General features: G+C 36.0%; 1 protein-coding gene across 1 annotated transcript in view; it reads right to left on the bottom strand.

Moving 5' to 3' along the window:
* Stxbp3 (syntaxin binding protein 3) overlaps positions 1 to 17,473 on the bottom strand; it is a 73,546-nt gene that overhangs the window by 35,891 nt on the left and 20,182 nt on the right. Inside the window, exons 4-8 of the mRNA XM_070006171.1 lie at positions 14,951 to 15,027; positions 10,491 to 10,569; positions 8,853 to 8,953; positions 5,381 to 5,535; positions 2,066 to 2,156 (exon numbers count right to left, since the gene is read on the bottom strand). Coding sequence (XP_069862272.1) covers positions 2,066 to 2,156; positions 5,381 to 5,535; positions 8,853 to 8,953; positions 10,491 to 10,569; positions 14,951 to 15,027 — 503 coding nt within the window. The remainder of the gene's footprint in view (positions 1 to 2,065; positions 2,157 to 5,380; positions 5,536 to 8,852; positions 8,954 to 10,490; positions 10,570 to 14,950; positions 15,028 to 17,473) is intronic.

The following is a 17,473-nucleotide window of genomic DNA, read 5'->3' as shown; positions in this document are numbered from 1 at the left end:
GTCTACATATAGGAGACAGAGGTAAACTACACAAGATAGATTTTTAAAGTATGTTTACTCTTTACTTTCCTAATAAAGTTCATGACAGTATGGTGCAGTGGTTAGGTGCACAGGTTTGGAATCAGATTTCTGTTTTGAGTTCATCCTTGATTTCATCATTGCTGTTGGATCAATTTTCCAACCTGTTACATGTGAGTATTCTCTTTGCAAAATAGTATAACCACAGTCTTATAAGATTGTTATAAAGATGAAATGTAGTAATACCATGAAATAACTTTTAGCATAGTGCTTGACAATTAGTATTTGAGCTATAAGCTATATGTTCAAAAATATGCCTAAGAAAAAGTCAACCTAAGTTCTTTATCAGGGGTTGCTTAGGACAGCAAAGGTGAGGAAGTATATTTTCTGACTCTTCAGATTAGAAAATACTTCAAAAAGAAACTGAGACTTTTATCAGGAAGAACCAGGTATCAAGAATTTTCAGGATGTACAATTTCTAAAGAAGAAAAACTGTAAAGGATAAATTTATCTTTTGTGTATTTTGCCCTTTGTCCACTGAAATCATGAAGAACTAAAGTGAATGTAATAATAAGTTGACTGTATAGCTTTTCTTTCATTAAATAAACATTCTATTTACTATCCACTATGTATACTAAGCTATTTTATCTTCATAAGTAGAATAACAGGTTTTTGTTTTTGTTTTTTGGGGGTCTAGTCGTGGGGCCTGAACTCTGGGCCTGGGCACTGTCCCTCAGCTCTTCAGCGCAAGGCTAGTGCTCAACCACTAGAGCCACAGTGCCACTTCCGGCTTTTTTTTCTTTTTGCTTATGTGGTGCTGAGGAATCGAACCCAGGGCCTCATGCATGCAAGGCAAGCACTCTACCACTGAGCTACCTTCCCAGTCCCTAGAATAACAGTTTTTATGACACTTCCAAACCAGTGTACCAGTGCTGGGGCTTGAACTCATTATCCCTTAGTTTTTTCTGCTCAAGGTTAGCATTCTACCACTTCAGCAATAGCTCCATTTCTAGCCTTTTGCTGATTAACTGAAGACAGAGTCTCATGGACTTACTTGCACCAGCTGGCTTCAAAGCTCAGATCTCAGCTTCCTGAGTAGCTACGATTACTGGTGTGAGCCACCAGCACCTGACTTGATTAACGTTTAAAGGAACTAACATAAAATCTAAACTTATATCTTCCATTCCAACCAGACTATTTAATTATGAATTTTACCTTTTGTTCTATGCCTGTACCCGAAGGATACTATAATCCATTCAATAAACTTCCTTTTATTATGTTATACTCATTTTTAAAGTGCTAGAGCCTCTTCCTCTTGGATGCCTTCCAAGATGCCAGTTTATTTATTGGAACTTGAGTTGCAGCTTATCTTTCCATTGTATTGTTTATATTCCTTTCTAGTTTACTTATTACATAACCCAGCAAGTGGTTGTTTCCTGGGCCAACTCCTTGTCTACACAATGGATAGTTCCTTCTTTTAATTCTTTACATTCCCAGCCCTTTGAATGCATCTCTGTCAATCTCTTTACTACACCTACATGCTGATTCCAATCTTAAGTCTCTGACTACATTAATTTTGATAAGATGATAACAGTTGCTATTTATTATTAAACTCCTATAAGTGTTCCAAATACATACTAATTCAGTCTTCATACTATAGAAGCAAGGTTCTTACTATCTCAGCCATTTTACAAATAAAGTAAAACAACTCGAGGTCATGGTAAAAGCAGGAACCCTACATTTATTAAATATTAACTCAGTGGCAGGCATTATACTGAAGACTATCCATACTAATTTAATTAATCCTCTAACTTAAAAAAAATTCTCTTAGGTGATTCTTATAGAAATGATCATTTAAGTATAGAAAATTATAGAATTAGATGTGAACACAGTGCTGATTTCAAAGCCTTTATCTTCCTCTCAAAACCACTCTGCCTATTAACATTTACACTACTGTCTATGCTAATGATTCCCAAATCAATACTAGGAACAAATAAGTTATTTGGCTTAGAAAGAAACAATATATACAATGTCTTTTATTCATTACCTTTATTAGGCTCTTTTCATCAATTTTGTAATAGTCTTCAAGTTTTTTTTCAATCAGTTGTGCAAGTTTACAGGCATTATCTAGAGGTTTACTAAAAATTTAAGAAAATGTTCATTTATCTCTCTTTCAGGAGACATTTTACAATACCATGCAATTTATTTATAAAATACTCATAAAATGAGAAAGTTGTAAAAATGGAAAAGTTGAAATAATACCAAATACAATATTCTTACTATACCTGGAATTACAACTATAAACTTTATCCATGTATATTACATTCTTTTTAAATAAAAGAAATAAAATATTACATATTTAAGAGTTATTCACCCTTCCCCCATCAAATCCGGGTCCTCTCCCCAGCCTTCCTCCAATACCCTACTTCAAGGCAACCATTACCATGAAATTTCAAATGTATTATTTCAGTAATGTGTGCATGTACATGTGTGTATGTGTGATCCATCTGTTACCATGTTTATTATCTTCTATATAGTATTCCACCATATAATTTACACTGATTTCTGTACATTAAGTACCCTAAACACTACGTTATTCTCCTTTTTACACTATTTAGGGATCCTCAATGTAATACTATTTTACACATTTTGGTCATTCTCAATTTTATATTTTTATGGACAACATTAAGACAAATATGCTTGCACTTATTTCTTCAGGTACATGTTTCTCCAGGTATATTACACATAAAAGTGCAATTGATGGATCATAGAGGATCTATATTTTCAACTTTTCTAGATAACAGCAAATTATTCTTCAAATTAATTGACCAGTTATCCCTCCCACTATCAGTGTGATATTTTCCTCCTATGTTCTCTAACATTTAGTCAATTTTCCAATATATTCATTTGCTTAAAATCTTGCATGTTTCTGTCTTCTAATATGATTAACATCATACTTTAAATTAACTTCATGACCACCAGCATTAATATATTTTCCAAATCTACAGGAAAAAATGTTAGAATAGACTGTTCAACTAGTACATTAGCCTTAAAGTGGGGGTGGGATGGAATGTGTTTCAGTTTGAGGGATGTAAATAAAGTATTAAATAATTTCATACTTTAAAAATAAAGTGGTGCCAGGCTCTGGTGGTTCATGCCTATATTAGCTACTCAGAGGCTGAGATCTGGAGGATTGAAGTTTGAAGCCATTTAGGGCAGGAAAGTCTCTAACCACCAAATCTCTAATTAACCACCAAAAAGCCTGAAGTAGAACTGTGGCATAGCTCTAGCCTTGAGCAGAAAAAGCTCAGGGACAACTCCCAGGTCCTCAGTTCAAGCCACAGGACTGACTGAAAAGAAGAAAAAAAAAAAAAGCAGTACATCTAATAAGTGATTTACTGTACATTTTCTAAAAACATGTCCAAAAGGAAATTCATTATACTTTAAAAGTCTATAAAACAGAAAGAACTTTTTTCTAAAAATGCCAATTCTGGAGTTTGAACCTGGGTGTTCCTTAGCTTCCTTTGTTTAATGTTAGTGCTCTACCACTTGAGCCATAGATCTGCTTAAAGCTTTTTTTGTAGGTTAGTGGACTTTAGTCTCATAAACTTTCCAGTCTGAGGTGGCTTCAAATTGCTGTCCTCAGATCAACATCCTAAGTAGCTAAGTTTACAGCAGTAAGCAACCATCGCCCAGTTTACAAAGAACTATTTTGTGAAAGAACAAGCAAATGTTTTTAGCCAAGATTATTTGAGTAACTCAGAGCATATCCCTAAGAGACCTATAAACTATATATAATACATTAATATATAAATATTAATTAATATGTATTAATTGGCTTTTACTCTTTCTGAGCATAGTCAACTACTAACAGCAGAAACTCTTACAAGAGACAAACCACTTAGCTTGGCTGCACTGTGTTCAGCATGTAATTAGCACACTGCTTATAAGAAGAATGTTTCTAATTCCCAAGGTAAAGAGATTATTTTGTAATACCTACTTAAATTAAGGAGATTTACTATTTTTTTCTAAGTAATTGATAGTTGATTTAAAAATTTTTTACATTGAGAGTAATAAAATTTAAATAATTCAGTCAATTTATAGTTTATAACTTAACAAATGCCAATGTTCAGATTAAAAAATTTTCTCAAAGAAAAATCAGTAATACCACTTATTCCTTGAGTGGTGTCATATACTTACTACCATTTTTATTAGCTCCATGTGTTTTTTAGTGCTTTACAGATACTAAATTCATTTAATTCTAACAACTCTATGACAGAGGTATTCTTATTGTTACCATTTCACAGATAAGGCAATGAAGGCCAGAAGAGTCAAGATACCAAGCAAGCACCAGAAGAAGCCCAAACTGTTAACACACAACATGAATGTCTCTCAGAAACTAACATTGAGTAAAAAACAAAATCAATAAATCAATCACAGAATTACATGTATACCAGTTCAAAATCAGGCAAAACTAAACTGTATGTTAGAAATTGGACAACAGTTATCCCTGAGTAGTAAAAGAAATAGTTTCTGGGAGGGTTCATTAGCCCTCTAATGATCTAAGATTATTAATATTAATTATTAATATTATTTTCTTTTATCTTAGAGGGGTTAAGAGGGTAGGGTACAGTCATTTTGGAATGAAGTATATAAAACCATATATAAAATTAGTGTACTTTAAGCATTTTTTAAAAGCAACAAATAAACAGATTTATGTAGCATAAGAGATCAACTTTATCTCTTAATTTAGAATGGCCACTGTGATTAAATATACTCAAGAAACCGAGACTTTATGAAAAGTATACAGTAAGTACGGCCATTTAAATTTGTGAAAATGCTAAAACATTAAATGTAAGGCTGTATTTCTTTTCTTTTCTTTTTTTGCCAGTTCTTCGGCTTGAACTTAGGGCCTGAGCACTGCCCCTAAGCTTCTTTTTTGCTCAAGTCTAGCACTCTAACACTTGAGCCACAGCATCACTTCTGGCTTTTTATGTTTATGTACTGAGGAATCGAACCCAGGGCTTCATGTATGCTAGGCAAGCACCCTACAACTAAGCCACATTCCCAGCCTGGCTATATTTCTTTTATGACAGTAAAAACATTCCGCTAAGCATGCCTTAAACTGATGAAAAACTGTTTCTAAATGGTACTAAACTTGAGCTCTGAAATTCAGTTAACAGAAGCTATTAGGTAATCCGAAATTTAAACCTTAAACTTTAAATCAGCCATATGTAGAACTTGGTAATGGTACAAAGAAAATATAGTTTTGCACACCAGTACAGAAAGCACAAAGATATTGCTTAACTTTGATTAGATTTCAACAGAAAGCATAATATCTATAGATCATACTGTGCCTTACCTTTTATATCTTACTCCAGGATTTTCATCCAAAGTGGCACATACGGTAACAATATGCTCAGCCATTGCTTCCATAATGGCATCTTTTCCATTGGCATTAGCAGAGTCTGGACTATAACAGTAATAGAATGCATCGGGTACATCAAGAGTATATACCTAGGTTAGGCCAAAAGAAGTTGATATTGTCAATCAGGAGACTTCATTTCAAAAATACATCAAGAAAATGGTATTACAAGACATTAAAGAAAAAATATGGGGGAGGAGGGAGGCTGGGAAGGGATGGGAAGGGGAAACAAAGGAGGAGGCTACAATGCTTGATAAGAAATGTACTCATTATCTTGCCCATGTAATTGTAACCCCTCTGTACAGTATTTTCATAATAAAATTTAAAAAAAATAAATAAAAAGAAAAGAAAGAAAAAATACTACTAATGCTGTTTCCTGGAACAACTGCATCTTTACCTTAATGAAATCTTGTTTTCTCTGTCATCTTGATTTCATCCTTTATCTCCTTTCTCCCATGTCTTCCCTGTTTAGTCTACCTATCTCCCTCAAATATAGATTGTACTATTTACTTTTCACTACCAATGCAACAGATGAAGGAATCTGAGGTAGTGAAACTAAAATAAAAACCTTATAGTTGGCAGAAAGAATTACAACAAAGCCAAGTTGGTCTGTATGCCAAAGATTAAAAATCCTAACCCAGTAGAGCCTAGTGTGAGTGACTCAAAGCTTCACCCTAGCTACTTGGAAGGCTGAGAATGGGAGGATTACAGTTCAAGACCAGTCTTGGCTGAAAAGTTTGAGAAATTCCTTTTCAACCCATATCTAAGCACAGTGGTGTATGACTATTATCCTAACCTATGTCGCTGGCTGAAATTGGGAGGATTGTTGTTCCTGGTCAGCCCGTGGTGAAAAAAAAAAAAAAAAAAAAAAAAGCCCATGAAACTACATGTCAGTGAAAGAAAAAAAAAGTGATAGGAAGCCCTCTTCACCTAGAATAATATATTGGATATAAAAGTAAGCAAATAATAAATATTATAAACTAAGTAATTAATCATGAACAAACTTCCTTACATTTCCTTTTACTCAAAGTCATTCATTTATTTGATCATAACCCATCGATACCAACAGAGCAGCCTTAATATAGAGTATAATTTAGCTGTGGTCAATCTAGTTATCGCTGCTACTCAAAGATCCTGTTTTTTGCTGTATTACCAGCACTGTATCCTTACCATAGTATACTATCCCTACCAATAATATAATTTGTTCAAAGATACTTATCCCTCTTACTGTCCCTATGGGAGTATATTTTCCTCCCACTGATGTTATACTGTACTTAGCTATAGAACATAAATAGAAGAGACATATATCAATTACACAACAAGCTTTAAAAACTATTATGTAGGGGCTGGGAAGGTGGCTCAGTAGTAGAGCGCTTGCCTTGCATGCCTGAGGCCCTGGGTTCGATTCCTCAGCACCACATAAGCAAAAAGAAAAAAAAAGCCGGAAGTGGCACTGTGGCTCAAGTGGTAGAGCGCTTGAGCTGAAGAGCTGAGAGACAGTGCCCAGGCCCAGAGCTCAGGCCCCATATCCGGACCAAAAAAAAACAAACAAACCAAAAAACTATTATGTAATCTGGGCACTGGTGGCTTAGGCCTGTAATCCTAGCTACTCAGGAGACTGAGATTTGAGGATCACAGTTCAAAGCCCCCAGCCCCCGCAGGAAAAGCCATGAAACTCTTATCTCCAATAAATCACCAGAAAACTGGAAGTGGTACTGTGGCTCAAGTGGTAGAGTGCTTGCCTTGAGCTGAACTGCTGAGGGACAGTGCCCAGGCCCAGAGTTCAAGCCCCACAACCGACAAAAACAAAAACAAAAACAAACCATTATGGGGCTGGGAAGGTGGCTCAGTGGTAGAGTGCTTGCCTTGCATGCTCGAGGCCCTGGGTTCGATTCCTTAGCACCACATAAGCAAAAAGAAAAAAGCCGGAAGTGGCGCTGTGGCTCAAGTGGTAGAGCACTAGCCTTGAGCTGAAGAGCTGAGGGACAGTGCCCAGGCCCAGAGTTCAGGCCCCACGACCGGAAAAAAACAAACAAACAAACAAACAAAAAAACAAACCATTATGTAAGGAGGGATACAATGCTTCCCTGGCATGTACAAGGCCTTGTGGCTATAATCCTCAGCATCACATACACTTTCCTTCTTCCCTTCCACAGAAAAACAAAGACAAACTACAAAACAAAACCCTACCAAAATTAAAACAAAAGAACCATTGCATGGCCACAACATTTTCTCTTTTCCCCGTTATGTCCCAGACTACTTGCTCATTAGCCTCAACAATGTAAAACATGAATGAGAAATAAACCTTTGTTCTTTGTTCAAAAGGGCTGTTCTTGTAATGAGAGGAGATTTTTCTACATAGTATTAAAGGATTACCTTTACAGATAACTTTTGGAAAACAGTTAAGCAGATAATTTAAAATTTCATGATTTAGATTATAGTCTCTGTCAAAAACAGCAAAGCTTAAAAGAGAATTCCCTTACCTAGGATTTTTCTATCCCCTATATAGTTAGAGTACCAAACAACACTGAATTATTTAAATTCTATAAAATGCTACAATCCAAGCGCAGAGAACAGAGCACCACAAATCTGAAAGATTCATTAGCTATGCGTTTTGGGGTAAGTTATTTAACCTGTGTGTTTTCTTATCCTTCTACTGGAAACAGTGATGATGCAATGGTTAAATTACTAATTTATGTAAAGCAGCCAATAAAATATCTAATACAAAGTACTATTATTAATTAAAAGCTGTTAGGCAAAAGTTTTATAAATTATGACTTAATGTTAAATTAAGTTTATTATATCCCTGAAATAGCTAAATGAACTATTTTTTGTATCACCCAACAAAGTTGATATTAAAACATTTCTTGCCAGGCACCAGTGGCTCACGCCTGTAATCCTAGCTACTCAGGAGGCTGAGATCTGAGGATCACTGTTCAAAATCAGCCAGGGCAGGAACATTCAAAATCAGCCAGGGCAGGAACATTTGTGAGACTCTTATCTCCAATAAACCACCTGAATACCTAAAGTGGCGCTGTGGTTCAAGTAGTAGAGGGCTCACCTTGAGCTGAAGAGATCAGGGACAGCACCCAGGCCCACAGTTCAAGACCCATGACCAATAAAGACAAAAACAAATTTCTTGATTCCACACTCTAGTAGTGCTGAAATCTTATATACCTAGGACTTGGTAGCAGATAAGAAACTTAAGCTCCTCTTTTCATAATTAATAACGCATTCCAATTTCATTGCTTATGTTTCTCTCTTCACTATAGGGGACATTTATTTGTAGATAAGGTAAAAAAAATTCATCAAATAGATAATAAAACTTCTTTAAAATATGCTTTATTAACAAGCTTGTAAAATCAAATATGAAAATCCATTGAGAACTAAAATTAAAAATAGAAAGTACCTGAGATTCATGTGGAATGAAAGAAATATTTATTTCTTTACATCTTCTTATTGACTTCGAGCAAGATGCTTTAATTTTGTTAAAGAGACTATCAGGACAAACTGAAAGAAAAAAAATCAAGGCATATAACTACATCTCAATTTTTATTCATTCAATCTTCATCTCAATCCATTATTCAAGACTATTTTTATATTTAATCACTGCCTTCCTCACAGTAGTACACTATGAGAATAAAGATAACATAAATTGTTCTTACTTTACAGATATTCGTGTCAAAAGGGCTGTGATAATTTCATTTTCTCCAGTCACATCTCCTGTAAAGCTAGTTCATTAGAGATCTGCTAAAACTAAATGTTTGAAAGGAAATTTTTCTAATTCAAGTTCTAATTCAAGTTTCCTAGAACTAGAAAGTTCTAGAATTTAGAGGTCATGTTTTCTCTTCTCTCACCTACATGTTTTATGGTGTTATTAAATCTTGATTGGAATATCAACTCTTAAATGTTAAGGTTGATAATGGATTTCATTCATTGGTTCCTATTCTCTTTCAACATGATGTTCTGTAGCCCTAAGATTTCTTAATTTAACTCAGTGTGGTTGTGCATGTAATAACCCCAGCATTCAGGAGATGGAGGCAGGAGGACTTTGAGTTCAAGGCTCACCTGAGCTACATACTATGACCCTATATCAACCAACCACAACAACAAAAAAACCCAAATCAACCAATCAAATAAACAAACAAAGAGGATGTAACTCAGTGGTAGAGCACTTACTCAACATGCATATGGCCCCAGCTTCAATCTCAGCACCATAAAAATTATTCCTGGGCTGGAGGTGTGACTCAATTGGTAGAGTACCTGCTTAGTAAACTCAAGGTTCAAACCCTGAGTTCAAATCCTAGTGATTTTTTTAAAAAAGTTTACTTAATTTAGAAGAGGTTTCACATTCATTAAATTTTATCGATTCCATAAGCATGAAGTTCTGTATAAAAAGGTTACTTAAGTGACCAATATAACCTGACTTTGTAATAAAATGCACACTATTACTAGGCATTAGATACAGGGCAAATATTTAAAGTAAGGAATCTCTGATAAAGTCTAGGAATTAATAAATGACATTTTTCTCTGTTAATATATACCAAACTGATGGCTGTTTTACTCAATACTTTCCCCAAGGTCTTTTTGGTAGTACTGCAGTTTGAACTCCAGGCCTTGTGCTGCTAAGGAAGCACTCTACCATTTGAACCATGTCTTAAGCACTTTTTGCTTTATTTTTTCTCAGACAAGCCTTTCTATTTATGCTTCTAGTTATAGCATGGCTGGCATGAGTATGCCACCACACACAGCTTTTTCTATTAAGATAAGGTCTCATGAACTTTTCTTTCAGGATGGTCTCAAACCACAATCCTTATCTCAGCCTCCTGAGGAGCTAAGGTTATAGGTATGAGCCACAGGTGTCCTGCTTCTTTATTTTTTTTAACCACAATATGAATCAAAGGAGAAACTTGTATTTTTTAGGTTCTAGCCTAATAACAAATGATAAACAGAAAAACTACCAGTACTTAAACAGTACTATAAAAAGCAGATACTTTCAAATGAATAGAACTTTAAACTTTAAAGCAATAATTCATAAGATACTTACAGTCCGTGAAGTATATATATGCTGCCTTATATTTGTTCTCTGATTTACTTGCAAAATCATGTAAGAAGCAATCTACAGACTTAAAAAGGGTTTGAAGTTAATACACACTTTGTTACTAATTTAATTATAAATAAATATCTTTTTATATATTGTTATAATACTATATATAATTACATATTATATATCTTTTAAAATAACTAAGAATATTTTATTGGAATAAGAAAATAAAACCTGGGCTGGGAAGGTGGCTCAGTGGTAGAGTGCTTGCCTTGCATGCATGAGGCCCTGGGTTCGATTCCTCAGCACCACGTAAGCAAAAAGAAAAAAGCCGGAAGTGGTGCTGTGGTTCAAGTGGTAGATTGTTAGCCTTGAACTGAAGAGCTGAGGGACAGCGCCCAGGCCCAGAGTTCAGGCCCCACGACAGGACTCTCCCCCCCTCCCCCAAAAAAGAAATTAAAAAAAAAAAAAAAAAAGAAAAGAAAACCTTACTGGTTAAAAGTTCAGTTTAGGGGCTGGGAAGGTGGCTCAGTGGTAAAGTGCTCGCCTCACATATGAGACCTTGGGTTTGATTCCTCAGCACCACGTAAATAGAAAAGACCTGAAGTGGTGCTGTGACCTAAGTAGTAGAGTGCTCGCCTTGAGCTGAAGAGCTGAGGGACAGTGCCAGACCCAGAGTTCAAGCCCCACAACCAACAACAAAAAAAGTTAGTTTATAAACTAAACTTTTCTTTTTTTGGTCAAGTCAGTTTATAAATTGAACTTTTTTTTTTTTGGGTCGTGGGGCTTGAACTCTGGGTTTGGGTGCTGTCGCTGAGCTCTTCAGCTCAAGGCGAGTGCTCTATCATTTGGGCCACAGTACCACTTCCAGTTTTCTGGTGGTTTACTGGAGATAAAAATCTCATGGACTTTCCTGCCCGGGTTGGCTTTGAACCATGATCTTCGGATCTCAGCCTCCTGAGTAGCTAGGATTACAGGCGTGAGCCACAGGCACCCGGCTATAAATTGACTTTTAAAGATGCTTAGCCTTGGTAAGAAATGTATGCATTATTCTGCCCATGTAATTGTAGCCCCTCTGTACAGTATGTTCTCAAATAAAATAAAATACAATTAAAAAAAAAAAAAAAAAAAAAAAAAAAGATGCTTAGCCAGTGGTAGTCCATAAAATAACATGTAGCAAGCAGTATGGTAATACAGATAAACAAAGGCAATGAAGAGTAGTCTAAGAAAGCTGAAAAAACAGAGGACAAGATTATCAGACGATAACAGATCAAGGGCTGAGAAGCCAAGATGCTAGGAGTATCATCTACATGAATAATAAAACCACCAAGACATATGGCTGGAGAAGTGTTAAATAAAGTGACAGTGAATTTGGAGCTGAAACTGTCAAAGGATAATGAAACACACAGAGCTTGGTAGATGACTTCTAGGAAAAACAGCAGGTAATATTGTTGGTAGTATATACCTCCATGTAGTAGTTTAAAAATAATTATTTAAATGCAAAAATGTAGATGGCAAACTTATTTATCTCTCCTCTATCTATTTTCTCCCGAAAATCCTAAAACTATATTTCTGTTAGCTCATGTGGTTTGATGTTAAAAGTCTATCTTATCGCCCATGATTTCTATAACTTTTTTTCTTTTCCTGTTTTTGTTTTGCAATATTCAATTTTGATTTCTAGGCCACTGATTCAAATTTCTATAGAGATTATCCTCTCTTTCAATTAACTGTTTAAGTAAGAAATCACATACTGACCTCAGAAACTGTTCTGGGTACTACATTGGTCTCGCCATATAGATACTGTCTTTCTATTCAGGTTGGCATCCTCTACAAGTAACTCTTATTTTGCCAGCTATGTTTTCTTCATTTGCCTGAACTTCCTCTTCTCTGGAAGCTGGACCCACTTAGCTAAGTGGTTGCTGTTCTTTTTTTCTTTTTCTTTTTTTTTGGCGGGGGTCCGGTCGTGGGGCCTGAACTCTGGGCCTGGGCGCTGTCCCTCAGCTCTTCAGCTCAAGGCTAGCGCTCTACCACTTGAGCCACAGCGCCACTTCCGGCTTTTTTCTTTTTGCTTATGTGGTGCTGAGGAATCAAACCCAGGGCCTCTGGCATGCAAGGTAAGCACTCTACTACTGAGCCACCTTCCTAGCCCCATGGTTGCTTTTCTTTATCCACTCAATGCAGACTTAGGTTTTTCTATTGGAGTAACTCAAATATAGCTAGTTCCACAAAAGAAGGAAGCTGGTGGTTTCTCTGAGGGCAAAACCACCAAAGCACAGTAGACAAACCACTAAGACATCCGATGGAGATCACAGATCTCTTTTAGCAAACTCCTCCTGAGATCTGCTGCTTTATGAGCCTTGTGTGGGAACTCCCAGCACATGAGGATGCAAGTCTCACACTACATTTCTTTTCCAGAGTCCTCAAGGACCCTGAGGCTTCACTTACACACAGAGGCCTGTAGCACTCTGCAGTCAACTGATTTAAAACAGTAAAAGAAACTGAAATTGGTTGTAGGAATGAAAGGAGTCATAGTTAGGTGCCATCTTCTCTGAATCTGGGCTCCATTCCTGAAATCTTTATATTCTGCTTTTGTTATCTGACATTAAAAGTGAATTCCTAGGTCATAAAAATATCTATAAACCTTTTTTTAATGGTCATATGATCTTTCGCACTATTATTTTTCTAAGACCTTACTGGATTTGCTTATTCCTAGGAACTTAATTAGAAAAGTCATTTGATTATTTCCTATGACAAGCTAAAAAACATGGAACATTTTTAAGATTCTTGAGAAAGGACACCAAATTATTTTCCAAAAAGCCAGTATTAATCTATATCCCCACCAGCAATATATAGTAATTTCTGCTAAACTGATAGCTAAAACAACTAGAATGTGACATATGTGTGTATATATGTATGTATACTTATATATGTATTTATCTGTGTATAAATATATACACAGATATAAAATCCGTCTGCCAAACTGCTAGGTGAGGCATAGTGCTTTTAACTTGCATTTTTTTCCCAATCATTAATTTTCTGTAATAGAATATCATGTTATGTCATTAAAACCTCTCTGCACCAGCAGCCAATAAGAGAATATCTGCCTTTTTCCTACCATTTGCTAAAATTAAAGGTGAAATGAAACTAGGGCTACTAATTAACATTCTAGGAAAGAATGAATAAAAGGTGGTGTTAGAAAATACGTTCTCAGATATTACACAGATTAAAGGAACATGATACTTTTTTGGCTCTAAATTTGACTTAATGTGAGTTAAGTCATTTAATCAGATTACAAACTTTAAAATCCTCACACAAAGGGCTGGGAAGGTGGCTCAGTGGTAGAGCGCTTGCCTTGCATGCCTGAGGCCCTGGGTTTGATTCCTCAGCACCACATAAGCAAAAAAGAAAAAAAAGCCGGAAGTGGCGCTGTGGCTCAGGTGGTAGAGCGCTAGCCTTGAGCTGAAGAGCTGAGGGATAGTGCCCAGGCCCAGAGTTCAGGCCCCACTACCGGACCCAAAAAAAAAAAAAAAAAAAAAAAAAAATCCTCACACAAAGTGACATAATTCTATACACACACACAGACATACACATATACATGTATGTATGCAATAAGGAAATCACTAAGATAAAGGATTGATCAAAGACTATTTTATCTATATTTCCATCTTCTCCAAAATTATGGTTCAATAAGAGCAGCATAAACAAAATTTGCAAAGAAACTATCATTTTATATAACTAACTTGTTTTCACTTGCACACTGTCACTTGAAAGAGTACAAATAAAACAACAGTCTGGGCTGGAGACATAGCTGACATGGTAGAACACCTACCTACCAAGTGCAAGATCCTGAGTTCAAACCACAGTATTGCAAAAAAATAAAAAATAACTGCCAAAAAAAGCCCAATAATTTAACACACAATTTTTCTTAAATAATTCAGTTTATAGGAATATTTTTCTAATAAAGAGTATTTCATTACTATGATTTTTTGCTTGTTTTTGTTTTCTTTCATGCATTTTTATTATTATTAGAAAAGTAATGTACAGATGGATTACAATTACATGAACCAGTTTATTAGCAAATGGTGACAAAGAACGAAGAATCTGCTTTTTAAAAAATGTGTTCTGGCCAGGCGCTGGTAGCTCATTCTTATAATCCTAGCTACTCAGGAGGCTGAGACCAAAGCTAGCCTGAGCAGGAAAGCCCATGAGACTCTTATCTCCAATTAACCATCAAAAAACTTTAGTGGAACTATGGCTCAAGTGGTAGAGTACTAACCTTGAGTGAAAAAGCTCAGAAACAGTGACCAGGCTCTGCATTCGAGCCCCAGGACCTGCACATACACACAAAAATTGTTCTAAAGATTGAGCCCCATAGCTTACACATGCTATGCACACACACACACACAATCAATGAATTACACCCAAGCCCAAGAACTAACTTTTTAAGGACTCAAAATACTCACTTTTGGCGTTGGAGAGATAAAATAAAGAGCTTTCATCTGTCTGACAGGTTCTCGATTCTTATAAATATTCTCCACAACTACCAACAGAAAAAGACATTTTATAAAATCAAATGTACATACTTGAAACCTTTTTGTGTGTGTGACAGTACTGGGGCTAGATACTGTCTCAAGGTTTTTCACTCAAGGCTGGCATCTACATTTGAGCCACACTTCTGGCTTTTGGGAGTTACTGATAGGAGCCTCTTGGTATTGTCTGTCTGGGCAGTTTTGGACCTAGGTTCTCAGACCTCAACCTCCTGAGTAGCTAACATTACAGGCATGAGGGACCAGCACCAGCCTTGAGATCAACTTTAAATAAATTTTACCATACTCTAATTTTAAAAAAACCACATTATATGCTAGGTTTACATTTTGTTCTCATTTGATAAATCTTTCCTGAGGGTAAACCATATGCTTGTTTTATTATGAGGAAAAAAAGTTGTATCACGGGTAGGTTTACCAGCCTAACAGCATAAGCAATCAATATGACATAAACAAACTGAGAGCTGGGCAATGATGGCTCATGCCTGTAATCCTAGCTACTCAGGAGGCTGAGATATGAAGATCATAGTTCGGAGCCAGCCTGGGCAGAAAAGTACCAACAAGACTCTTATCTCCAACTAATCACTCAAAAAACCCAGAAGTGATGCTGTGGCTCAAGTGGTAGAGTGCTAGCCATGAGCACATAGAGGCTCGGGTCAGTTCCCAGGCCCTGAGTTCAATCTCCACAACAAAGAGAAAGAGAAAGAGAAAGAGAAAGAGAGAGCGAGAGAAAGAGAGAGCGAGAGAAAGAGAGCGAGAGAAAGAGAGAGAGACAGAGACAGAGAGAAAATGCATAAAAATAAAAATAGGCATTTCTTTCAAAAGTATTCTATAATATTAGCTAATATGACACCAATTATGTCAGGCTAAGAATTTTACATAAACTATTAACCCTCATAACAATGAGATGAGTTTTAAGATGAGAAGACTGAGGCTTAAAGTAGTCGAATAACTTGCCTAAGCAGACAAAAAGTAGAACAGGCATGCTTCCAACTCATATCTAAGAGCCTATGTTTTAACTACCACAATATTCTTTAAGTTGCCAATTAACATTTGTCATTTTATTTTAATTTTGTTTTATTGTAAAGATGCTGTACAGAGGGGTTACAGTTACACAAAACATTTATCATTTTAAAAGCACACATAAGTATATTTTTCAATAATATCACTAGAAATTAGTCAATTTACTAAAATTAAGAAAATATCTAATATAAAGTGAACACAAATAACTATTTAAAGGTATTTTTATTTACTTATTTATTTGTAGGCATTGGGATATAGCTCAGGGCCTTGAGCTCAATAGGCAGGCACTTTTACCACTCAGCCATGCTTCTAATTCTATGGGTTTGTTTTTTAAAAGTTCTTTTAAAAAAAATTTAAATTGTATCCTTTATCTTTTTTAAAAAATTAGTATAAAGGTGATGTATAGAGTGGTTAGTTACATAAGTCAGGTAATGAGTACATTTCTTTTTAGACAATGTCATTCTTTTCTTTGCTCTCTCCCAGTTTTCCCCACTTATCTCTACCCACAAGCTGTCCATTTTCCATACAGTGCTGGCTCAATATCCCTATGTTAGGCTTCCTTTTGTGGTTAGGATAACAGGCACATATCACAGTGTCCTGTTCTCCATTAAGAAGGGGATCTCATGAATCTTTTTTGCCTTGGTTGGCTTTGAACCTCAGCCTTTCCAATCTCAGCGGTCCAAGTAGACAGGATTACATATGAGCACTCAATTGTTGGGGAGATTATCTAATAGGGAGTGTTGGGGAGATTATCACCTGTACATGTATATGTGTGTGTGCTTATACATACACATGTATGTGTATATTTTTGGTGGTACTGGGCTTTGAAGTCAGGGTCTTACAATTGCCTGATAGGTGCTTTATAGCTAAGTCATACTTCCCACATTAAAGTCCATCTATCTAATCTATCTTTTCTGCCAGTCCTGGGGTTTGAACTCTGGGCCTGGGCTCTGTCCCTGAGCTTTTGTTATCAAGTCTAATGCTTTACAACTTAGAGCTACAGCTCCATTTCCAGCTTTTGGGCAGACTTTCCTGGCTGGGCTGGCTTTGAACTTCAATCTTCAGATCTTAGCCTCCTAAATATCTAGGATTATAGGTGTGAGCCACTGACTCCCAGCTCTATTTTAACTTAAAGTATCCTTCTACAAATAAAGAAAACCATTTTTCAACATTTGTGTTAGCTAAAGACCCAGAAAAAAAATCATTAATCACATTAACCAGCATTATGACATGCAAAGTAAGCCACTGCTCAATTTTTCTTTTAAATATGGTAATTTCATCATGGCTAGTATTAGATATTAAATAAAAATTTCAAGGAAAGCTGGGCGCTGGTGGCTCATGCCTGTAATTCTAGCTAATCAGGAGGCTAAGATTTTGAGGTTCACTGGTCCAAGCTAGTCTACACAGGAAAAGTCCATG

This window comes from Dipodomys merriami, unplaced genomic scaffold, assembly GCF_024711535.1.
Source record: "Dipodomys merriami isolate MVZ:Mamm:240054 unplaced genomic scaffold, mDipMer1.0.p SCAF_7, whole genome shotgun sequence".
NCBI classification, from domain to species: Eukaryota; Metazoa; Chordata; class Mammalia; order Rodentia; family Heteromyidae; genus Dipodomys; species Dipodomys merriami.
The sequence above is the reverse complement of the archived record's forward strand: the minus strand, read 5'-3'. Positions and strand labels throughout refer to the sequence as shown.